At 47.2% G+C, this 25,183-nt stretch overlaps 1 protein-coding gene across 2 annotated transcripts; it reads left to right on the top strand.

The window, feature by feature from the left end:
* The first annotated feature begins 328 nt into the window (after positions 1-328).
* Positions 329-24,637, top strand: SERPINB6 (serpin family B member 6). 2 transcript variants are annotated; one of them, XM_069493125.1, is made up of 7 exons: positions 329-384; positions 12,034-12,208; positions 16,456-16,608; positions 19,399-19,516; positions 20,323-20,465; positions 23,737-23,892; positions 24,080-24,637. In XM_069493125.1, exons 2-7 carry the CDS (start codon positions 12,044-12,046, stop codon positions 24,482-24,484), a joined length of 1,140 nt encoding a protein of 379 aa, XP_069349226.1. In that variant the 5' UTR covers positions 329-384; positions 12,034-12,043; the 3' UTR covers positions 24,485-24,637. The 2 variants fall into 2 exon arrangements, with proteins under 2 accessions (XP_069349226.1, XP_069349225.1); XM_069493124.1 differs by lacking the exon at positions 329-384 and adding an exon at positions 580-632.
* Positions 24,638-25,183: the final 546 nt, after the last annotated feature.

Genomic DNA, 25,183 nt, shown 5'->3' on the forward strand with positions numbered 1-25,183 from the left:
AATGCAGTCTCCGCAAAGGCACAGCGAACACGCCGGTGGGCCGCGCACCGTCGCCCGCTGAGGGAAAACTCCTCGAGGGCGAGGCCGCATCCGCTCACCGCCCGGGCGGCCCGGAGAGCGAAGTCGCGCCGGCAGGAAGGACGCGCGGCCCCACAGCGGCCGGCGCCGGCCGGACTGCCGGTAGCCGTCAGAGCGCACCTGCGCGCACCTGGCAGCTCCCTCCGCGGCGCTGCTTCTCCCGCTCCCGGCCGGGCGGCGGCGCGCTGGCTCGCAGCCCGCGCTCTCGGCCCGCCTCCCCGCGGCCGGCATGTGAGGTGCAGGGCGGGTCGGACGCCTCCAGCCAGCCGCTCCGCTCGCTCCGGGCCACGGCGCCGAGACTCCGGAGTACGTGTCTGGGGTGGGACCCACTCGGACACGCGGGGTCGGCTCTCTGCTCCAGCGCCGGGGGCCTGCGGGGCGGCGGGAACGCGCAGGGGCCGAGGCCGCGCGGGCCCCGAGCCGCGAGAAGTGGGCGTGGCCGCGCGGGGCCGTGACCCCTGCCGTCCCGGCGAGGCGGGGCGGGGACGGGCTGAGCGTCCCGGCTCGGGTTCCCTTCTGTCGCCGGCGGCAACAGCGGACGGTGACGCCGCTCGGTGAGTTGTGCGTGGTCGCCGGGCCGGCCGGTGACGCCCGACCCCCGGCGCGCAGGCCCGGCACCCGAGCAGGAGGCGGCCGGCGCGGGATGGGGGTGGCGCAGAGCCTCTCCGGCTGCTGCGCCGGGCCCCCGGGCCACAGGTGACCCTCGCGGCCACGGGTGACATCCCCCGCCCTCCCGGAGGCCACGGGTGACACTCTCGCCCCGCGACCCACGGGACGGGGGCTCGCGCCGCTGGGCACTAGGCGTTGGGAACCTGGGAAGGCTGAAGGCGGAGAGGGCAGGGACCGGGTCCTCCTGCGCCTTTTCGCTGGCCGGCCTGGCTCAGGACTTTGGCAAATTCTGCAGCACTGTTCGAGGTCGCTGCGGCCTGTGGACACAATCGTGAGGACCACTCCAGATCTTGTAACTGCTCTGTTTTTTAATGAAACTCACCGCGGGTAAAATATTACAAGATTTGATGTCTTCAAGGCAAAGAGGACACGGGGGAAACTTTAGCCGTGTTTGGAGTTTGCTAGATGAAATTGGTATTTAAGTTAGTTTCTTCCTTTTTTTCCCCTTACAGCTCAGTTTTGGAAAACGTATAGAAAGTTAATATTCACATGCTGTCAGGAATACTCAGCTGGGAGGGGGAAGCTGAGACAGTTTTGGCATTTTTGCTTCCAGGGCCTTTGTGCCTGATGACAGGAATGTGCCCCCACCCACCACGCTGCCTCTTTGCTTCCTGGTGTGGTTTAGGACTGATGAGATCTGTTGTGTTAAGTAAGTAACCTTTGGATTAAGGTCCCGAGGACCACATGGTATTGCTGGAGCCTGTGATTAACTTGAATGACTGCTATTGTCAGCAGAGATGGGGTGTGTCAGGCTGTTTCATGGCCACCTCTGAGTAATTGCATCTGTTGTGACTTGGTGCCATCACAGAGAAAGGCACTTTTGGTCATACTTGACTACAAAAACTAACAATTTAGATTAAATAAGGGCAATTCCAATCTAAGGCATTTTATTACAATTCAGCATATTGCAGTTAGACCAGTAACAGTAGAGTGACATTAGAATGAACAGAATCAACATTCTTTTCTATATATCTGATGATAAGGGTACTCAAGTGGACGTTGTAAGGTCCCATGAAAGACCACACACTTTACATTTCCAAGCTTGCTGGACCTGGGATTAGACCAAGACATCTGAAGAAAGAATATAATGTACACAGTAATTCCCCTGTTTATATGTTAAGCAATTGCTGCTCAGAGAAGTTAAACACACACACACTGCATAAGAAAAGTAAGGTTAGGGGCAAAGCAGGAGCCCAAGTTTCCATTACAGCTATTTTAAAATGGTTATTAAATTTTGTAGAAAACAAAGACATCCTTAATATAAGTTAAATAGCACAATTAAATAGTGACACCTAAAAACATTATTAAGATGTGATCAGTTGAATAAAATCAATTATGAACATTACCTGCTCAAAGTTACTGGTGATGCTACAGGAAAAAAATATGATGCTAGGATAGATTCGTTAGACTTGTTTAAGAAATATATAAAATTGTTCATAAATATCCAATTTTTACATCTGTGATTAAATATTGCTTTTATTTTTAAAAGGTATACTGTTTTTAAAGCAGTAAATAATTTTGAAATACACAGTGAATTTTGCATATATGTGTGTGTATATACATATGTATATGTGTTTTCATATATATGTTAAGGACACTTAGCTGTCTTATTTATTTCAGCTAAAGAAGTAGGTACTTGGAAAGCCACTGAAAGGTGTTGAGTTTGCACTGTGATCTATGAAAGATGCATCCTTGTTACTGGCACAGTTACTGAATGGGTAACAGAAAGGCCTCAACATAAAAATCTCACTAGATTGTTTATAATTTTTTTGATGTTTGGAATATCTTAGTGGTAAACTTTAAATTTACCACTAAATTTATTGGTAAATTTAATGGTTTATTTTTCTTTCTTTTTAGGATTAGGATCTCTTTAATCTATATATGATTAATTGTTAAGTATTTATATATTATTCATTATTGCAAAGTGATAATGAAAATGCTCAAACTCAGGGACCTCCAGGCACCAAGGTGGAGGCACTGGGCTGCCATGAAGGGATGACAGATCCAGTGGAAGTCCCCCACCCCCAGCTCCTGCCCTGCCTACTTCCAGAAAGATACCAGCAGCCAGACTGGAGGGTTCCTCCATTTGCTGGTTCCACAACCAAAAAGCTACTGACCCCTTGACCACACTGCAGTGAAGCCCTCAGCTGACACATCCTGCTCTGTCAACAGAATTTCCAGCATTGTTTTGTGTTTTCCTGATAAATATGGACTAACGTCTAAGGGTGGTCAGGCATTTTTGGGAAGCCTAGGTATGAAAGAGAGAGACCTAAATAAAATAAAGCAAACACCAACCACAATAGCAAAAGGACCCCAGGGAAAGAATGCAGGGAGCAGAAGAGAACTCAATGAGAAAAAAGGAAGGCTGTAAAGAAGGAACATCAGAGAAGAAGAAAGAATCCTTGGACATCCAAAGTGCAGTAGCTTAAGTTAATAAAACAATCAATAGAAGGACTGGAAGATAAAATCATGAACTGTCTTCCAGAAAATAGAACACAATGTCATTGTTATGGAAAAATCCAAGAGAGGGAATGGAACCCTCCAACTCCGGCCAGCTGGGGTGGGGCAGGGTGGCTGAAGCTATGGGCTGGTCACATCTGCAGCAAGTAGCCTTGCTTCAGAGTGCCATACAAGTACCATTTTCTGTATGTTCCACGCATGGAAAAGGTCGAAAAGTCCTAGATGATGTCAGTCCTAGACTTTTGTACCTGATGAATCCGAGGTACAGAAAAAGGACAGAGAGCCAGTCTGGAGGAAGTGCCTCAGAGATTCGGAGGTGACATGATGTGTGCAACCCATCATAGACCCTGCCAGTCTACCAGTCATATGGAATGGTAGGATAAGAACATTTCCAGAAATACAAGAAATCAGAATATCTATATTGTCTTAGAAAGCTATTGGATGATTTGCTCCATCAAAGTAAGGGAGTAAACCATGAAGCAGGAAGATCTTGGGGTCCAAACCCAAGGTATTATTGGCAAAGAGAGATCTTAGATGAGACAGCTATGCAACACTCTATAGAGCAACGGGTCCAAAGTGGAACTGTTTCAATAACATGGCTGATAAGCAGTGGTTGATGGCCACACATACATATTATGAAAGAGTAGTGAAATTGCAGCCTAGATGAAAGCTAAGTGCCAGTGTGTTTTAGCAGAGCGAGGTGTATCAAACTTTGAATGGCAATCTTATTTACAGCGTGATATATGAGGGACTTAGAAGAAATATCTATCCCAGCTCTGTCACTGGTGTGCCTCACAACAGCAGCAGTATTTCCAGTCAGTGCCAAAACTCCGTGTACTCCCTGAATATTCAGATTTTGTGCGTTACAACTCTTCTCCATTAAAAGAAACCAGAAGAGGGCCTGACACTTTGTCTTTTGACTGGGAAAATCCACAATGGGCCTGTGAGACCTCATTGCCATAAAGCAAGAATGTTTGGAGATGAAGCAACCAATTTAAAGAGGTTCCCATAATTCCAGTTAGGGCAATTTGAGCATCAAGAAGAAAACAGTATCAGTTAATTGAAATGTAAGAAGGTTTTTGAATGGCCGGCACCAGAGAAAGAAAGACGAGCAGAATTGAAAGGGTTAAGCAACGAGGCTTCAGTGGAGGGCTCCTGGACGAGGTTCACGGGTCCCGAGAGAGAGAGAGAGAGAGAGAGAGAGAGAGAGAGAGAGAGAGAGACACCCCGTGAAGTCACACGGCCCAGAAGTCTGAGTGGGTTTATATATGTTTTTAGGGCTGGGGGATGGGAGTTTCTTTGGCGTGAAGAGTTTTGGCTAGAAGAGTGAGGAATTTCTTTGTTGCAGTTTTAGGGCGGGTATTGAGAAATAGGAGGGGCTTCTTTTTTTTCATTAGGGAAGGGAGGGGTGCCCGCCACCAGCCTTACATGAAATATATTGCTTTTTTTAAAAAATCAAGCCCATTAATAAGTTCAGATGAGGCAAACAAGATGAACTTTAAAAAGTCACGAAAGAATTCAGTAATGTTTGCACTTGTCTAAGATTGCTATGGAAAAAGTTTGGTTATTACAGGTTCCTAGGCTAACAAGCACAGTAGTTGTACAAACCAACCTAAAGGCCTAAAAATTAAACTAAAAGACCAAGCTTTATGATAGAACTCTGGGCTATGCAACTCAGAGGAAAACTCAAATAATATTTCATTTTAAGAAAGGACACCAGGCTATAAGAAACTGAAATTTGATGTTTGGCCAAGGCCTTGTAAAATCCCAGTGAAGGTGGGATTGAAGCTCAAGGCTCCCCTCATTAGTCAAATGTGCTTGGCTACAAAAAGTGAGTGCCCTGTGCTGAGAAACAGCCAAGACGTAAAGGACCATAAACCAAACCTTGTTTTTGTAGAGAAGGAATGGTCCTTCGAGATTAATTTAACCCTTAGGAAACCGATAAAATACACATTACTATTATCCTAAGAAAGGTATAGAAAGATATAGCAAAGATAAAATAAGTTAAACCCATGATATTAATTAATACCTGTTGCTAGACTTAAGTACTGGTGTAGAAATAAGTTTTGTAATCATTGTACTGTTTTGTGTATTGTTAAAATATGTTTGAAAGTCTTAGAAGAGGCTAACCTACTACACTTGTAAATCTCGATTTATTAGATTTATAGAAATTCAAATGTTTACTAAGGTTTGTTTGTGGAATTTTTGTTTGCTTTAAAAGATGCATAAAAGCATTTGAAAAATCAGACATACTAAAATATATCATCAATGCTTAAATATTTAAGAAAAAATAATTTGTTTGCCATGTAAGCAATGTGCTGTGTTTGAGGGGGAAAAAATTTAGCAGCCTGCCAAACAAGAAACTGGCCATTAACTAATGAATTGTAATAAGGAAAGTTGTTATCTGCCTGGCAAAATTCCTCTTCAGAGTCAAAGTGCCTGTGCTCAGCATTAGCATGGCAGGCTGCTGGAGAGGGAAATGCAGCTGGGAAATTATTTCTTGTGTCTGAGTGTATGAGAGGATTACTGAAAGGGGCCTGGGCGTGGTGGCTCATACCTATAATCCTAGGACTTTGGGAGGCTGCGGTGGGAGCATCACTTGGGCTCAGGAATTCAAGACCAACCTGAGCAAGAGTGAGACTCTGCCTCTACAAAAAATTTAAAAAACTTAGCGGGGTGTGGTGGCGCATGCCTGACTTGGAAGGATCGCTTGAGTCCAGGAGTTTGAGGTTGCTGTGAGCTATGATGACGCCACTGCACTGTAGCCCTGGTGACAGAGTGAGACTGGGTCTCAACAACAACAGCAGCAACAGCAACAACAAAATTACTGAAAGGTTTTGACTGACCTGTGAAACATTTGGGGAATGTTTGTGATGCGTACACAGAAAACTGAAGAATGTGAGAAAAGGCAATATTCACAGAAGGCAGAGCAGCTTTAAATGAAAACAGGAAATGGGTTCCTTCCTGTCCCACCCCTCTGGCTTAGCATGGAATACTATTTAGTTATAATAAAACAAACCTGTGGATGGGGAAGGATGAGGGAGCAGCAGAAGAGAAGCAGATTCCTGGCCCCCAAATTAGGAAGGCAATAGATAATATCTAAAATTGTTAGGTCAAAAATAGCAATGTGCACATGTTATGTAGAAATACGGGTAAACACCACAAAAAAGAGCAAAAGGACCTGCAAATGACTGCCTCTTGGGAGTTGGAAAGGGTGGGAGGGAGCCTTTTGTCTTTTGTAATATCTTTTTTAGCATTCATTTGATTTTTAAATGTGTTTATATTAATTTCATAGAAAGAAAAATTAACTATAAAACCCCCTAAAATAACACGATGTAGAAAATGTGAAAATACAGAAAAATGCAAAAAAAACTAAAAATTATCCGGTACTCAGAAGCATCTGGTATATAGTATATCCTTCCATTCTGCCTATAAATTATACTTACATCTATAGAGTATACACACTTATAGAAATTATATTTATATGTATATTTCTTCCTAATTTGCATACGTAAGATTAAATTGTACTTCTACTTTTTTCCCACATAATCTTGTACAGTCCCATGACATTACTCTAATTTTAATTATGATTACTTCCCTTAAGATTCCATCATGGATGTGACAGAATCTAACTGGTTCTCTGTTGTTGGGTATTTAAAGATTTTTTTTCCTGTGGGATATGAGGTACTTCAATAGTTACTTTGTGTATAAAATTTTTATTGGTACCTGTGAGTTTTATCTTCAGTGAAATTCCTAGAAGTGTTATTTTTTATTCAGATGGTATGTTTTCGTGACATTTTCTTTTCTTCCTTCCTTCTTTTATTTTATTTTACTTTTTTTTAAACATAATTCTACATTATACTCAGGAAATACTGATGTACCAGTTGAAAGCATCAGTTGCATAGGATGAGACGGATTACCTGTCTTTGTCAGTACTGGAAATGAATGGCTTTTGTACTTGGCCAAGTTCATGGTTTAAAAAGGTATCTTTCATTTGCTTTCCTTTTTGGGGAAGGCTGTGTACCACGCTGATGAAGCAAGTGAATGCCAGAGCCCTGCAGACCTGGCTCCCCGGCTCACTCTGCTGCCTGTAGCCGGGGGTCCTCTGGGCTACTTACAGATTCTTAGAGATAAGGCTCCACATCTTTGCTTGCAGCCCAGAAGTTCTCAGCCCCTACCTCATGGGGTTGTAAGGATCTTTCAAAAAAAGTGCTCATGTGGACCTCGCACATAGAACATTCTAAAACATTGGCGTTTGTTATTTTTCTCTGAAGTTGAAACTTTTAAATATAATCATTAGCTATTGTTTTCCCTATCTTTCATTTTGTTTGGTAATTTACTAATGTTCTTTGCACATATTTCTACTGGGGTCTGTTTTTCCTATTTTTTTGTGGCCCATTTTACTCCATCATTTATTTATTTAATTACCAGTTTTGAGACTATTTCATTGCTTCTGGCTGCTTTTCAGGTAGAACATCAAACTATGCTTTTTTGTGTATCTTTTCTGATAATTTTCCTTCTCATTCCTTTGACGAATTGTATTGGACTTGCTGGAGCTATCTGGCCAAAGTTATACCAGGATGAGATGACAGATATTTTTATCTCAGTCTGTTACCAAAAGCTCGGCCACTTGTCCACAAGGCTGAATTAGAAGAACAAGGACAAATGGTTTGGGAAGTGTTAGGTTTGTTCCAGGTGGGAACCCGAAAAGTATGTATAGGACGGAATGCGGTAATGGAAAACTTAGGCTTGTAAAACCATAGCCGCAGGAGTCTGGGGAGTCCCTATATTATAAATGCGGACCGGACAGCTGCAGTTGGTGAAGCCGAAACCAGCATTCCTACCCCCTGATAAGGAGGAAGCTACCCTCCTCCTCTTATCTCTGCAGGATGAGACTGTCGCAGGGGACCCAGAAATTGGTTGTTGACAAATTTTTATTACAGTGGCTGTTCCGGCCCAGGTACTCACTCCCGAGGGAGAAACCCTCTATGAAACCCAAGGCTTTCCCCTCCCCCAGGGTGGACCCTCTTAAGGATTCCACTCATCTGCACCCAAATGCTCAAAATAAACAATATTTCGATACACATGGGGCTCTGTGTGTCTCTCTCAGCTCTAGACGTAAGGGGAAGGAAAGATATTTTATTACTTTGCCAGCAAAGGAGGAGTTTCCTTTCTGAAAGGCCATCATCTTCATGATAAGCAGAAATATAGACCTTTTAAAGGGTAGCTTCTCAGTTTCAGGCAATTACTGTTCAACTATATTGATTCTGATCCTCTTGTCTCCACTGATAATCTCGTGACCTTCCTTTAGCACAAATAATGAAAGACCTGCCCTGCCCCTCCCCACCACTGGCCTGGGCAGGGATGAGGGTTTTAGTTCTCAAAAAGGAATGGAGGGTGTTTTAAAGAGACAGAACATATTTTTGCCTTGTTTATTCAGGCCATTCTCTCTGTTACATATTCCCCACCCGCAATATTTCTCTTCCATGTCTATAGGAGGAGGGGTGACCACTCTGTTATAGCTCCTGCTTGGGGACGGACTCCAATGTTATGTCATCAACTGTGATGATGACTGCTAAAGTAGACAATTGTTATCTCCTAAGCATGTATAGTAAGTGTCATTTGCTATTTGATTGAAGGGCATTTATCAGGAGTGGGCTATTCAGTTGTTTCATGATTAATATATTTTCAGCTTTAAGATTATCCTGCATCTCTTAGATAAACCTCCAGGGCATCATTGATTTATTGTTTCTTTTTTAGCAATTTTCATATAGGACATGGATATAATTTTACTTTTTCCTGGCCATGACTTTCAACTGAAAAATGTTATTACTAATCTCATTGTGGGCTTTGAAAATTGAGCTAAATTTTTACTCTTCTTTCTGTATTTGATGTTAATGATTAAATGTTAAAGATGGAAGAGAACACAAACTATCTGGTATATCCACTTCCTCATTCAGAAAGGGAACTGAAATCAGAAACCCAGTGATTTGTCCAGGGTCCCAGAGCTGGGACTATGAACCTTTTCCTCTGAATGTGCTGGTTTGATTTCCCCAGTTCAGTATTAGGAAAAAAAAAAAAAAAAAAAAGACTGAAGCTGCTTTATATTGAGGAACTATTGTTCTTTCAGCATTAAATCCCCCTGACACAATGAAACCCATGTACATGGATTTCTCCTCTGCCTCAGATGGTGTACTGTGGGCTGGCCAGACTGGCACGTCCCCTACAGGTATGTCTTCAGGTGGCGAAAAGAGGGCAGCTTTCCCTTGTTGAGGTCACTGATACAAAGGTCAGTGCCCAGAACAAATTCTTAGGGACATGACCAGAGTGCTTTATTAATGGCCTTTCTTAGGTTGGCGTTTCCATTTGAATCAAGAGTCCTTCAACATTGGGGGCAAAATGTTTGCTGATGGTAAACTAGAGTCTTGGCTAAGGGAGACCAGGGTGCGATTTCCGGACCTTTCCCTGGCCCACTCACCGGGTGGCAGTCTCTGTCTTTTTTCAGTTCAGGGAGGCAGCTTCTCTCTGTGAGCTAAGCCATCTTGGGGGCAAAGTCGGAAGTGTCCCTGTCCCCAGGCCAGGGAAGAGCTGTGTGGTGAGTAGTCCGCAGACACTTGTTTGAGTCTTGACATTAAGGCTGTGTTTCTTGCTTTGGGGTGTCTCCTTTTTTATTAATTCTTAATTTAGAGGTTTTCTTGTTTTACCAGTTGTTTTTCCTAAAGGTGATAAGAGGGCAGCTCTTGCTGATCTCGAATCCAAGAACGAAAAATGGGTTGCTTCAGTGTCACGTAATGGCTTCTTCTGTTTATATGGATGTTTTCTACAAAATCCTGGAGTTATTTCTGAATGGCCAAAGAATCCCGTATATTCAGAAGAATTTTAGCAATGTGTACATTCTATTGTACTTTCATTAAAAATTAGTAATCTTAAGATGTATACGGAAAGTCTCAGGAAACCAGGAGTGCCGAGAGCCCCAAGTCTTCTCTGTAACGAACAAAGAAGAGTTTGAAAACAAAATATTTAAACAAGGACGGTAAACAAGGTTTATCGGGTATATTAGTTATTGTATTAGTTTCCTGTGGCTGTTGAAACGAAGTATCACAAGCCCAGTGCCTTAAAACAACCGGTGTTTATTCTCAGAGTTCTGCAGGTCAGGAGCTCAAGTTGGCTTTGCCGCGCTGGAGTCTCGGGGCCGCAGGAGATGCTGTCCCTGCTCTGTGCAGCTACTGCAGCGCGCTCCGTTCGGCTCCAGCCCCCTTCGTCTTCCAAGCCAGCATCTTGCTTTGTGTTCATTTTGCTTCTTGTCATCTGTCCCTCCTCCTCCCTCTTAGAAGGATACATGTGATTACGTTTCAGAGCAACTTGAATCATCCAGGATAGTCTCCCCGTCTCAGCAGCCTTAACTCAGTCATGGCTGCGAGTCCCCCTTGCCATGTGAGGGAGCGAGCTCAGGTTCCAGGGATTAGGAGCCTGTTATCTTTGCAGCTCTCGCTCTGCCAACACAGCTGCAAATGTCTAGGACCGCTCGGTGAAGAAGGGGTTAATTCATTACCTCCTCACAGGTCCTTCAGTTGGGCACCTCCTTCCCTCTCCCATCTATGCCTGGAAATATCTGCCTGGCTTCTCCTTTCCTTGTTCTGTGGGTTCCCACCCACTGCTCAAGTGAGTCATCAGGAATGCCTCAGAATGTGGCATTCTGTGACTGGAGAAATGCTAATTTGGAGTCACCTCCCTGCCTGCCCTGCCACATTGACAACCCGCCTGACGGCTGGGCCCTTGTCTGCCCTGTGCCCTCTCTCCCGAGTCCTGCAGGCTCTTGAGCAGTAGCCGAAAGACAAGGCCTCGGCCCTGAGTTAGCTCATCTGCTCCTTGGCCTGGAAATATCACTTCTCTTCTGTGACCTTCCCCTTCCCCATTGTAAAACGGGGAGTCGACAGTAGGTACCTCTAAAGACCTGTTGTGCTTGAACGTTTTGTGATTCTGTGATCTGACTGGCCTGAAGATAACCCATCCCTCACCCTGCCCCGGCTGCCTGGCTCTGGGCCCGGGCCCTGGCAGGGCTGCGGGGCCGACTGTTGCGATGCCTGCAGCCTCGCCCCAGCCTCGGAGCCTGTGTCTGGAGGTGCAGGTGGGCACGCGCCCGCTGCCCAGAGCGGGGTTTGCGTGGTGAGGTGCTGTGAGTGCCCGGCCCAGGTGCCCTTGTGGTCCAGAGTGGGACATGGCGGCTGGCCCGCACAGCAGGAGGTCCTCAGAGCACAGCTGACGATTGGGGCTTTGCCACCTGCGTAGGTTTCCTAGAAGGAGGAATGAGAGTCATTCATAAGGCTGGCATGCATCTCTGTGTGTGGCTTGATTTATCATCTTTTATTTTAAGGCTTCAGGCTACCCTAAAATGGGGTCCTCTCCCACATTATGAAGACATTCAGCCATCTTTTGCTGTGTAACTCTGAGTGAATTTATCATTTTGAATCATTTTCAAATTACGACACAACACGTCTAAGCCCGTGCAGCACCCCGCAGAACAGCCGTGGAAATGAGGTCTTGGCTCCGAGGAAGTGACCCCAGTAAGGGGCCTCCTGTGCCCCCTTCCACACTTTTCCCCCATTCACGGGCAAACGTGCAGGTAGATGTCCTCATGTAGGGTCGTATTCTAAACACGACTGTTCATTTTTTATGCCTAATATTAGAAACACACAAAATAATTTTGAGGGCCCCCAAAAGAAACGCTCAGAGTTTTGTGTGTGTCCCTGCCTGCTCACTGCACCAGAGCGTCGGCGGTGACTGTCAGCCGCCTGTGTGATGCACACTGTGAATCCATCTTTCCAGGCTCCCCACCATGGATGCTCTCTCGGAAGCAAATGGCACCTTCGCCTTAAACCTGTTGAAGACCCTGGGTGAAGATGGCTCCAAGAATGTGTTTTTCTCACCCATGAGCATCTCCTCCGCCCTGGCGATGGTCTCCATGGGGGCAAAGGGCAACACCGCCGCCCAGATGACCCAGGTATGGTTTCAGGGCAAAAGTAAGTGCTATTAGTTGCCAATTGGGCTCATCCTCCACATTCCAGGTCCCACAGGATTGCTCTAGACAGGTAACTGCAGGTGTCGGGCGGGGGGTGGCGTGATTCAGAGGAATGAGTGATTTCATCCCCACAGGGCTTAGCTTGCTCATGAGTTTGTATGTAGATGTGGAGTCACCGTTCAGGTTGAGTCCTGTGATATTCTTTGGGTATTGTTACCTGCTTTTTGGTTGTTAGAAATTTTTATTTTTTCATTTTTGTGTAAAATCCCCTTAGAATCGCACTTGTCAGCCAAAAAATGTTTTAGTAGTACTTCAGTTATTTGTTGTTGAGTAAGCAACATTCCAGAACTTAGTGGCTTAGGATGACACTTTTCTGTTTGTTGATTCTGGGTAGATGGGGTAGTTCCTCTGCTCCGCTTGGTGCTGGGTGGGTCCCTCGCGTAGCTGCTTCAGCAGGGGCTCAGCAGACCTCCTCTCGGGGGCCTTCCACATGCATCTCCTTGGCAGGGCCGCTGGGGCTCCCGTGGGCACAGTAACTGCATTCCCAGAGGCAGGTCTCCCAGAGGGCGGGCAGCTGGGAGTGCGAGTGTGTATCAAGCCTCTGCGTGTGTCCCGCTTGCTCAGGCCCGCTGCTGCAGGCAGGCACACTTCCAAACCCAGGGTCAATCAGAGAAGGGCTGAGCAAGGCCATGAACACCACAGGCGTGGCTCGTCAGGGCCACCCATGCCTGCTGCTGCCTGCCCTCTGGCCTCTCATGGTTCCCAGCTCTCCCAGGACCCTGAAGTCCCATCCCACCCTGGGCTCAGGCTCGGGCTGGAAGTCCAGAAGGAACAGGAGTGGTTGAGGCTCTTCAGAAGCAGCTCCTCCGTGTGGCTCCTTGGGTGCAGAGATTCATCAACTAAAAAGAGACAATTATCTGCCCCCTCCCCACCTCCTCAGACATGCGGTGGTGGGATAGGGTGGGATAACTGCAGTGGACGCTCCCTTCACAAGCCGTGGGCAGCAGTTCAGTGTGGAACGCTCAGGCGTTGTGCTCTGATTCTTTGCGGAAGGCGTGCAGGTCTGTGCTTCGTCAGGCGTGGCGCAGCAGGCCTTTGGGGCTGCAAAGTCGGTCCTTTTGCACTGGGACAAGACCTCGTGGTGGGCTGTGCGGTGCCCTGACTCAGCTTTATACCATGTTTGTGCTGTTTGAAATGTCCGTGGGCTACGTCATCTTTAAGGTTCTAAGTGAGAAGAAACTTCAAGAGGCCGATAGTTCATGGAAAGCATTTGAAACTCCAGAGAAAGCTAACAAAATAGCACATTTTGAGAAATTTCAGGCTACAGCAGAAGCATTAGCAGCACTCACAGCCCTGATGGAGGACAAAAGCGATAAACTGCTGAAGGAGGTTCTGAAGACAAGAGTAAAAGCAGCCCACAGAGCCCTGGCTGTAGCTGACGCTAAACTAGGAGGGGGCGTAAAAGAAGAGCTGGATCTTGGGCATGGTAGGCTTTTTGTTTATATGATTCTCGATCCATCAGTGCAACAGGAAAGGCATGAGCAAAAGCAGAAAAATCTGAACAGAAATGTAAAGTGAGGACTCATCCTCTTTCTGGTGACTCCACATTTCCAACCTGTTCTAAAAAACACAGAATAGAACCGGCAGGTAGAGAGGATGAAATTACGGAAAAGAAAGTGGAAAAAAAAAAAAAAAAAGCCAAGATTAAAATTAAAGTTGAAGAAGAGAAAGAGGAAGAAGTGGTAGAAGAAAAGGAGACATCTGTGAAGAAGAAAAAGGATAAAAAGAAACACATTAAGGAAGAAGCGCTTTCTGAGGAAGCGCCGTGCACCAACACAGAATTCCTAGACTGAAGAAAAAGAAAAAAGAGAGAGAAGGAGGCTCACAGAGGGAGCCATGATCGGTCAGCTGGACGTCGCGCTGGAGAGGCAGCTGGGAGCGGCCAGGGGCCAGGGATGGGGGGGGGGGGGATGGCGGGCGGGGCAGGCTCGGGGCCAGGCTGCAGGAAACCAGGTGATCAGGCATCTCTGCCTTGTCAAACCTGTTGTATCTTCCACCAACTCTGGTAACCTTATCACTTCTTCATTTCCTAGAGTCTTTGATATACAAACAGAATTTTCTTTGTATTTAAAAACAATAGTGAGGGGAGGTGTATTAACTTGCTAGGGCTGCTGTAACAGACACCACAGACTGGGCTTAAGCCATAGGAATTCCTTTATTTCCTCACAGTCCCGGAGGCTGGAAGTCTGAGACCCACGTGTCGCCAGGCTGGTTTCTCCCGGGGCCTCTCTCCTTGGGTGGTAGGTGGCGTCTTCTCCCTGTGTCCTCGCATGGTCCTGCCCCTGTGTGTGTCTGTGTCCTCACCTCTTCCTCTTATGAGGACACTGGTCAGATCGGAGTAGGGCCCACCCTAACGGCTTCATTTTAACTTAATTACCTCTATCAAGGCCCAATCTTCAAATAACGTCACATTCTGAGACACTGCAGGTTGGGACTTCAGCATGTGAATTTGGAGGAACACACAGCCCATCACAGGAGGTGGGGAGGGACGTTGCAGTCACTGCACCGTGGCAATTCTGAAATCCAGCCAGGCGCACATGGCTGGTCCCCTCAGCCCCAGAGCCGGGGGTGTTCCCGCAGGAGCCTACACAGGGCTCCCGGGAGTCACTGCTCAGCCCCGCAGGCCGCCCGCCTGGCTCTGCCCTCTGGGCTCAGCTCCCAGCAGCTCCTTCTGTGAGGAATGGCCAGAGCTTGCTGCTTTCCGCCCGCCTCCCGCCCATAGGAAGTGGGGGCCCAGAGGAGGCCTCCCCCACTTTGAGCTGTCTCTCTTTATTAGTCTAAGCTGTCACAACTCCTTAAACACCACTATGGGAATTCCATCCATCTACCTAAAATCTGCTTCCCTGGACCAAAGCCACATGCACAAACCTGCTGGGGACGGTGCTCCGTGTTGGGAGGCACGGTGCTGTGGGGCAGAGTCCTGGAGCTGCTTGGCAGCCCCCTGTCTGGCCAGAGTGTCTATGAGGCGCTGCCTTAGGGTTAAAAAAGTAGATCTGGACCTCGACCCTGAGGCCAGCGCCTGGGATTTGACCTTTGCCCTGTGGCCATTTCTTTTAGAATCCTTGGCCACCTGGAGAGGCTGGGAATAAGAAACATTTTTCTTTTCCACCCAGCACATGGGTTAGAAATACTTCTTTAAATTCTGCTCGAAAGCAGAACAGTTCCCTCTCAGCTCCTCTTTCTCTTCCCATGTGTCATCCCAGGCAGCTAGAAGCCACATCCTTCCTGGTCCCCTGGCCAGATGCGTTCACAGGGGGATGACCCATCTTCCCTGCCACTGCAGGCGGCCGTTTCTCCACTCCTGCTGGTGCCCACCACAGCCCCCTTTCTCCAGCCCCTAGAGTAATTTTGTCAGCGTCCTTCCAGCCTCCGCCGGCTGCCTCCGTCCAAACCCAGGGCCACATATTTTAGGTTTTTGTCATGGTGGAACTCCACTTCCGGATGGCTGCATGTGTCATCTGTTGCCGTGAAACAAACCATCCCAAACCTGGTGGCTATAAATAACAGTGATTGTTTCTCTGATCCTGTGGCCTGTCCAGGCGGGTCTTCTGCTCCCCATGGTGCTGGCTGGGGTCACTCACGTGGCTGGCTCAGTGGGCAGCTGATTCAAGAAGGCCTCTCTCTCATCTGGGGCCTCGGTTCTCTTCCAAGCAGCTCTCCCCAGTGGCGGCACCTCCTCAGGACGTTCCATGTGGCTTCCCCTCCAGCAGCATGTGTGGGACTCCTTCATCGTGGTGGCTGGGGCTCGCGAGAGCAAATGTGGCAGCTGCCAGCCCTTTTAAAAAGGATCTAGGCCTGGAACAGCATCACTTCTGCTGAACTCTGTTGGTCAGAGCCAGTGGCGGGGCCGGCGCAGACCCAGGGGCCGAGGAGAGCTGCACTTCCGATGTCAGGAGGGGCCCCATTTGCAGAGACGGGAGGTCTGGTTGGCAGCCCTGTTTGTAGCCAAACTGCAGAGAGCCCGGGTTTGTGGAGGGGCATTTCTGCTCATCCCAGTACCGGCAGGGTGCAGGGAGGGAGCTTTCAAGACACTCTTGGTCTTCAGTTGGATGGATCTTTTAAGCGGTAGTAAGGATCTACACACTTGTTAAGCCGAGTTTGGTGGTGTCCCTGTTTCCCGAAGTCAGAGCTTACTGAAGTTGTGTGTTTTTATTCTGTTTTGATTTCAGGCACTTTGTTTAAGCAAAAGCAGCGGTGGTGGAGGTGGAGATGTCCACCAGGACTTCCACTCACTTCTCACCGAAGTGAACAAGACTGGCACTCAGTACTTGCTGAGAACGGCCAACAGGCTCTTTGGGGAAAAGTCTTGTGATTTCCTCTCGGTAAGTCATACTTGCTGCTACTTACTAAAGAAATAAAGGTGGCGAGGTAGGGGTGGGGAGGACACAGCAGGAACCGTGTGGACTGTGAATGTCATTATACCATACACATGGTTTGGTAATTTGTTTCTTGTCACCTAGCAATATATATTAAATTCTTTGCCTCTCAGTATATGTGGCTCTACCTCGTGTTTTTGAACTGTTGTCTGGTGTGCCTAAGCATGGACATACCGCAGTGTAGTAAACCAGTCCTTCATTGGTGGGAACTGAGGTCAGACCCAGCCTGGGCTATGCAGCCAGTGAGTGTTTTTGCCTGTGATTTTGAGCTTACGTGCATGTGTTGCTCCAAGGTGGATTTGTAGAGGGGAGGAAGAAGTGAAGCTTTGAAATTTTAATAAATATTGTTACTTTGCTTTTCAAAATGCTGTTTACATTCCCTCCAGGAATATTAGTAGCACGCTCATTCGCACCCATCATTATCAACACTGCATGCTATTAACCTTTAATAGTGCGATTTTTAATGAGATTGAACAATTTTCTTATGTTTTTTGAGCATATATGTATTTTCTGCAAATCGCCTATTCTTTGCTCATTTTTCTATTGGACTGTGTGTATGTATGCCTTTTTCCTTATTGATTTGTAAGGTGTTTGTATGTTTGGGATATCAGTCTTACTCTGTGATTTTTTTTTTTCCATCATTTTTCAACATGGTTTCAGAATCTACATTAATTGTTTAAAAAAATGGTATAAAGTGAATGTAGACAAGCATGAGGTCAAATATTGGCAAGATTTATACCACAGTGTGATTTTTTACAACTTGTTTTACTTATTTTTATCAGTCTTAGCTACTTTCTAGTTATTGTCTTTTTTTAAAGCCATCTATATAAAGAAAAACAAAACTTCCACAAACACAAAGGATTGCTGATTTGCTTTAATTTTCCTTTTTTTTCCTCTCTTGGTAGATGTTTTAAGAAAAAGAAAAATATTAAAATGTTATTTTGATATTATAATATAAAACAAATAGATCAGAAATATTAGTCAATTCTTTCTCATTAATTTAGTGTTAGAAGAATCCAGTATCTGTCACAACATGTAACCAGATATTTCTTTAGTTTGATTATTTTTTGCTTATAAAATAGTAACAAATAGCAGACAGTTATTTTCAAATGTGTTTAAAAGTTGAAAAAATCATCCGAGGGTATGACAGGTTATCAATATGTGAGTGACCAGTTTACTTCCAGACTATTTTCTTAGATTGAGAGATTTAAAATTTTTTCCAAAGCATTGATCAAGAAGCAGCACAGTGAAATTGGCAAAGTACACACTATGTGAGGCTTAAATGCAATGCTCTGTGAGGTTCACCTTGTACAGTGCCTGCCCCATACTGAGACTTCAGCAATGTTACATAAAACAGTAATAATGAAAATAATTCATCTGGTCCTTGAAGCAACCCTCTGAGGTGTAGCTAGTGCTGTCTCCTCATGGACAGGGGAGGACGAGGAGGCACAGAGAGACCTATCAACTTTTCTAAGGCCACAGCGCTAATGTGCTGTAGAACTTGTGTTCATAACCACTGTGCGTCATTGTCTGTCTAATGCCGTACTGAAGGAGAAATGTGAAATCCTGTAGTATAAAAGCAATTCTCGAAAGGGGAACTAAATATTTAGCCATAAGCTATTCAAATGAAAGGTTGGGAAGTCATCCCGTAGTACACTGTCAACATAACTAGTTATTCCAGCGCACTTATTTTCCATCACATTTTCTGCTTTTATGTGGCATAATGCAGGTGTTCACTAACATCATTTCATAAAATATATTAGCAAATTATAGTTTGAACTTTTTTTGAGAGTTGCTAACAGTCTAAAACTGAGCCCTTCGGCATGGTAGCCACTAGGCACGGGTAGCTATTTGAATCTCAATGCAACTAATTAACATGGAATGAAATGACTCTCTGTCCCTCAGCTGCACTATGGAGCCTCCTGTGCGGGAGAGCCACTGACTCCCTTCTGACAGGTGTCCTCAAAGCTGCCTGGGGAAGTGCCGTTGGGTGGGAGTGCTGTGCGGAATTGCTCATTTCCCCTGTTCTGTGGGGCCCTGGAGCCTGGCTGCTGTGTGCTGCTCTGCAGTGCAGAGGGAGCTGTGGCTCTTGCTGGGCTGACCCCGCCCATGCAGGGGTTTATCATCAGGTGTCACACAATATAGCTACAACTGGTCACCATGTCTTGTCAACTACCTCCTTGATGCAAGGTTACTCCCTTTAAGTATCCAGCAGTACGTGAAGTTTATTTGATATTCAGACCATGATTTGATTTAGTTCATAAGCTAGGGTTACATATAGCTAAAGGCTGGGCACGGTGGCTCACGCCTGTAATCCTAGCACTTTGGGAGGCTGACGCAGGAGGATCGCTTGAGGCCAGGAGCTCTAGACCAGCCTGAGCAGGAGTGAGACCCTGTCTGTACAAAAAAATAGAAAATTTATCCAGATGTGGTGGTGTGCACCTATAGTCCCAGCTACTCAGGAGGCCGAGGTGGGAGAATTGCTGGAGCCCAGGAGTTTGAAGTTGCAGTGAGCTGTGATGTTGCCACTGAACTCTAGCCCAGGGAACAGAGCCCTGTCTCAAAAAAGAAATAAAAGCTAAAAACTAAAAAGTTGGATTTTAGGTTAATTCCTTTTATTTGTAAATTACACATGTAAATCATGAAGTTATTCTCTGCTTTGGCACAATGAGGAAGTAAGCTGTTGATGTTCATTATTTTAGTAGCCATGCAGTTATGTTGCTCTGTCTCTCTTAGTCTTTTAAAGATTCCTGCCACAAATTCTACCAAGCAGAGATGGGAGAGCTCGACTTTATCAATGCTACAGAGGAGTCTAGAAAACATATAAACACCTGGGTGGCGGAAAAGACAGAAGGTGAAAATATATTCTTATTCTGTTTGTAATAGTATCTCAATCAGTCTTATTGTCATTTCCTTCACAAGACTGTCAAATGTAAACAGGAATGATTATTTTTTTCTCTAGATAACTGTAAACTTTAAAAATATGCTTCTGAATTATTATCAGTATTTGACATTTTGAAACTTTGAAATGTATGACATTTTCTGTAGCTTTTCCCTGCTATCATCAATGTACCTATGATGTCTCTCAGTAGTCGGTACACCTCTTCTGGAACAATCTACATTTTTAATTTTTTTGGGGAGGTGTCAATGTTAGGATAGTCTTTCCTTTCACAAATAGCATGAAAAATTCTTATTATGGGTCTTGAGCTGTCTCCCTCTGCAGTATAGCTCATGCCCTGCAGTTTTCATGCATGGCTGCGGGACACTTGGCCATGCCCTTGTCTACCTGCATTCTTACACTGTTCTTTAGGCTTGTAACATCTTGTAACCGCCCATCTTTTTGACTGACAGTCCTTTTAAGTTCCTGTCTTTAAGTCAGAGACACCAGTTTTCCTTTCTATCTCATATGTTATAAATTCATTCTGCACATGTTAAGGTCTACTTGTTCACTTTGCATGTTTTATTCAAATGATGGTGTTTTTTTTACCAGAACTTTTACCATTTTTGTTGCTTTATTTTAAGGACAAGAATCCCTTTACATCTGAGGGACACTGAAACTCATTATCCATGTGCCTGACTAATTAAGGAGACGCCCGGTTTGAATGTCGTTCCTGCAAACTCAAAATTTTAACTAAGGAGCTCTTTAATTCTTCCTTTTAGGTAAAATTGCAGAGCTCCTGTCTCCAGATTCAGTGAATTCATTGACTAATCTGATTCTCGTGAATGCCATCTACTTCAAAGGAAACTGGGATAAACAGTTTAACAAAGAGCAGACCAAGGAGAGACCATTTAAAGTCAGCAAGGTGACTATTGTGCAATAGCAAAGGAGATTCTTGGAATGGCCCCTTTGTCCACACCGGTTTCCAAAACACGGGACAAGTCCACCTCAAGGAACTGTGCCTTATGTGGCCTGGGGCAGCTGGTGGCCCGGGCTCCCCATGGGCCTTGGGGCCTTTCTGTCACCCTGCTCCTCCCCTGCATGTCCTCAGGCTGCCCTCATGGTCCTGGGCTTCTGGTCCGCCCCTCCCGGCACCTGCCCTCCTGCCGCCTACGTGGCACGTCTGACGGTGTCGCTCTCGGGCTTAATTAAGGCCCTAAAGTTCAACCTCTAAAATATGGTGGCTAAGGCTTTTGGTGGGCCCGGATCCCACTCCCCTTTCCCCCCACCTCTCTAGCTTTCTTCCCGTCAGGACGAGGCACTGTGGGCGTCCCCTTGCCGTCCTCGCCCGTCCTGCGGGGTCCGCCGCTGCGCCCCCTGCCGGTCTTCCCGGGACTTGCCGGGCTGAGCCGCCCGCAGGCGCCTGGGCACGTGGCTGGCACGAGGGCGCGGCGGCGCGCAGGTGGTGCTCCCTGAATGGCAAACTGAGGAGCGATACTCGGTCTCCTCTTGACAGTAAAGACGATATAAGTACAGGTGTTTGTTTTTAAACAAGCAAACAAAAGGACACGTAGGTGGATGCTGAGTTAGCCACCTTTAGCTGGGAAGATACCGTTGGCTAATGGCGCTTCCTCTTTCTCTCACCGAATCCAGTTTATTCTTTCGTGTTTTGTTCAACTTTAATTATAGAGATCTTTGCACCTACACAAATATATTGTATTCTTGATGACTGATTAGCTCTTCCAGGCCAACTTGAGCTTGAACCTTCAGTTCTTCAAGAAATGTTTAATATTTTCTTTCGAGCTTTATTCTGAAATGAATTGTCCAATTTTCCCCTGGCAAATTTTTTTCTCTCCTTGAATTTAATCTTTAACAAGACGTGTGTTAGGGTGTCATACAACTGCAAGTAACAGAAACCCCAGCTCACTGTAGTTCGGCTCACGGAAGTTCACCTGGAGCTGGTGCAGACCCAGGCTGACCTGGCCCTGCTGCCGGTCCCAGGGGCCGCCTCACTCTTCCTGCTCCACCATCCTCAGCAGGGGTCCTCCTTCCTCATGTCAGCGATGGGCCAGACCACTGCAGTCCAGGCAGCCGGGAAGGACAGGGATGGGGCCTAAGCCTTCTCCCCTCGGAGGTTCTGCCATTGTATTCAGAGAAGGAAACCCTCCTTCTGTATGGTGCAGGCCAGAACTATTTCGCATGGGTTGGGAAGGGTCCTCTCTTGCTTTCTCATCTCAGCAGTGGAGAAAGAAGGGGGAGGGGCTGCGGTGTTGGGTGGGGCATGCCCCCCAAGGGCACAGATTTTGAACTGATATGCATTTTCATTTTAATTTCTTATTGCTAAATGACATAGAATTTATCTGTGCATATTTAGTAAATTGCATATTTAGTGAATCATCCAGTTACTAAGATCAGATCCTTTTACATTACAAAATTGGAGGCTTTGGGTCCTGGGGTGGGGTTGGGGAGAAATTGTATAAGGCAGGGGTCAGCAAACTATGGCCTGCAGCCAAAGCTAGCCCACTGCCTGTTTTTTTAGATCAAGTTTTATTGGAACACAGCCATGCTTATTTGCTTACATATTTCATCCTACAGTGGCAGGTGAGTAGTTGTGGCAGAAACTGTGTGTGGCCACAAAACCAAAAATCTTTACTCTCTGGCCAGTCATGGAAAAAGTGTGCTGGTCACTGGCCGAGGAAGAGAGTGGGGCAGCCAAGGCCAGGGGCTGTCCTGGGCGGAGGCCAGCTCAGGGCAGCTCAGGCGAGCCTCGGCTAGGTGAAGGCAGGAAGCTACGGCGGCAGTGTCTTTGGTGTGTTCCCGTTTCATGCAGAGTAACGTGCTATACCAGTGAACTGGAGACTGTACAGTGCCTTCAACTGTGCCTGTCACGGGGTATTTAGTAAATTCAGAGGAGGTGCTAGGAGTCAGGAACCGAGGAGGACTGTTGGATGGGGCACGCCACCATCCTCCAGTTTTTCTCCCTCTCTGGCTGGGGATGCGCTGGCAACCAATGCAGTTTTTTCTAGTTAGCTGTGTAAATTTTGCCTGGCCTTTCAGTATCCCTGCTAATTAGTTGGTTTATTCATTTACTCAGCAGAAGTTGATTGAGGGCCAGGCATCATGCTAGGTACTATAACAGCCATGTACAAAGCCAGCAAAGCACGCCTGCCCTCACAAAGCTCACGTCTTCCTGGGGGAGAGACAGCGAGCCTAACTAAGAACACGGGAGCATGTCAGACAGTGGCGGATGCTACGGAGAGGGGTCGGAGGTTGTATTTGGGGTGGGGGCATAGTTTCAGGTGGGAGCTACGAAGGAAGCCTTCCCTGCAAAGGCAACATGTGAGCAAAGGCCAGAAAGAGGCAGGAGGAGAGGAGGGAGGCACTGTTTGGATGTGGAATGAGCCGGGTTTGCCCCCAGAACCATAAAGAGGCCCCTGAGACTATAGCAGCCGAACAAAGGGAGAGGGAAGGACAAGCTCTTGTTGCAACTTCAGGCCGTTTTAAGAACTTTGGCTGCTGCTCCGAGTTGGGGGGAGCCAGGGAAGGGTGTCCAGCTGAAGAGCCATGTGATCTGACTTTAGTTTCGCTGGATCCTTCTGGCTGCTGTGTGGAGAACAGTCGCAGGATTATGTTGTGCTACTCCAGGGCCAGGCTGCTAGCAGTGGAGGTAGAAAGAGCATGTCAGATTTGGGTTATATTTTAGAGGTGGAGCCATATAATTTGCTAATGAGTCAGATGTGGGTGCTGGAGACAGACAGGAGTCCAGGGCTTTTGACTGCTGGACGACGGTGCCCTCAGCTGGGATGGGCAGAGTTGTGGATGGAGGCAGTCTTTGGAGCCCAGTGTCACAGGCAACACTGGGAGTTTCTTTCCTGTCCAAATGCATGTGCCAAGTGGGCAGTAAAATACCACAGTCTTGCGTACAGAGGAGAGGTCCACGCTGGGGGTGTACATTTGAGAATTATGTTTAAAGTCGAGAGACTGAATGAGATCACCCAGAGAAAAGAAGTGTCGGGTTTGCCCCCAGCCACCACGGTGTCTGGAGGGTGAGGAGATGAACACGTGCCAGCAGAGTGGGGTGGCCAGGGGGTCCTGGAAGCTGGGGAGCAAGTGTTCCTGGGGGCCGCTCTGTCGGATTTGCCCCCTGTGTCAGCTGGATCTTGTTTCAGCTTAATGTTTATCTGTTTCCTTTGTAGAGTGAGAGGAAACCGGTGCAAATGATGTTTAAGAAATCTACTTTTCACATCACCTATATAGGAGAAATATTCACCCAAATTCTGGTGCTTCCCTATGTGGGCAAGGAGCTGAACATGATCATCATGCTTCCAGATGAGAACAGCGACTTGATGACGGTAACAGAGCGCAGCTGTGACCGGGGCGTGCTGGCGAGGGCGCGCGCGGCCTCGCGGTGGCTGCTCTGCCAGTCCGCTGTGGAGCTGTTCCGCCTGCCGGCGGTGCTGACCCGCAGCCGCACCGCCACGCAGCACAGTGCTCACATGGCGGCCACCGGCTTTAAAGTCTTCTACTCTCTCCTTCTAGGTGGAAAAAGAAATCACCTATGAGAAGTTCGTAGAGTGGACGAGGCCAGACATGATGGATGAAGAAGAGGTGGAAGTGTTCCTCCCGAGGTTTAAACTGGAGGAGAATTACGACATGGAGAATGTCCTTCGCAGCCTGGGTATAACCGACGCCTTCGAGCAGGCCAGGGCAGACTTTTCCGGAATATCGTCCAGGAGAGATCTGTTTCTGTCCAAGGTCGTGCACAAGTCCTTCGTGGAGGTCAACGAGGAGGGCACAGAGGCCGCGGCTGCCACGGCCGCCATCATGATGATGCGGTGCGCCAGAATCACCCGCAGGTTCTGTGCCGACCGCCCCTTCCTCTTCTTCATCCAGCACAGCAGGACCAACGGGATCCTGTTCTGCGGCCGCTTCTCCTCCCCGTGAGGACGTGGCCAGCACTCGTGTAGCCCTGCCCTCTCTGCTGCTGACCTGCTTCCCTCTGACACGCTGCACTATGCCTGGTCCCAGGCGACCTTATCTGTGCAGCACTGACAGTTCAGAAATAAAGGGCCTGATTGTGGAGTCTCAAGTTTAGAACTCTGTGTGTGTGTGTCTGCAAGTGAGATGTTTTTTCTAGGATCTAGGTCACTTGGCAGGGGCAGCACTGGCTGCTGAGCTCACCTCTGCTGGGGACGAGGTGTCCCCACCCCCTACAGCCGGCAGGACCCCGCAGCTTCACTGTGGGCAGACAGCGGTCGGCCGTGCGACTCTGCTCGAGAAAACAAAGGGTGCTTCTCTCTCTTCTCTGCTCAGTGGCATGGAAATCTCACCTACTTCCCGGGAGAGGACCCAGTGCAGTGGGAGCTGTGAGGAGGTATGGGAAGCAGGTCTCAGAAACCCTCCGCAGGGAGCTCTCCAGGAGCGAGCAGGGAGGTGGAAAGAGCAGGTAACTCAGACCAGGGAGAAATCAGTCCCCTTCCCCATGGGCAGGCGTTTCTGCTTCCCTGGGACCGGTGAGCCACATACCTATTCAAATGCAAATGGCTCACCTTCCTCGAAAATGTCAAATTACTACCAAGGGGCAGAGATGATTAGGCATGCTCATTCACAGTAATGTAGTTTGCGACAACTTCATGAGTCAGC

The sequence above is a fragment of the Eulemur rufifrons genome, chromosome 18 (assembly GCF_041146395.1).
Source record: "Eulemur rufifrons isolate Redbay chromosome 18, OSU_ERuf_1, whole genome shotgun sequence".
NCBI classification, from domain to species: domain Eukaryota; kingdom Metazoa; phylum Chordata; class Mammalia; order Primates; family Lemuridae; genus Eulemur; species Eulemur rufifrons.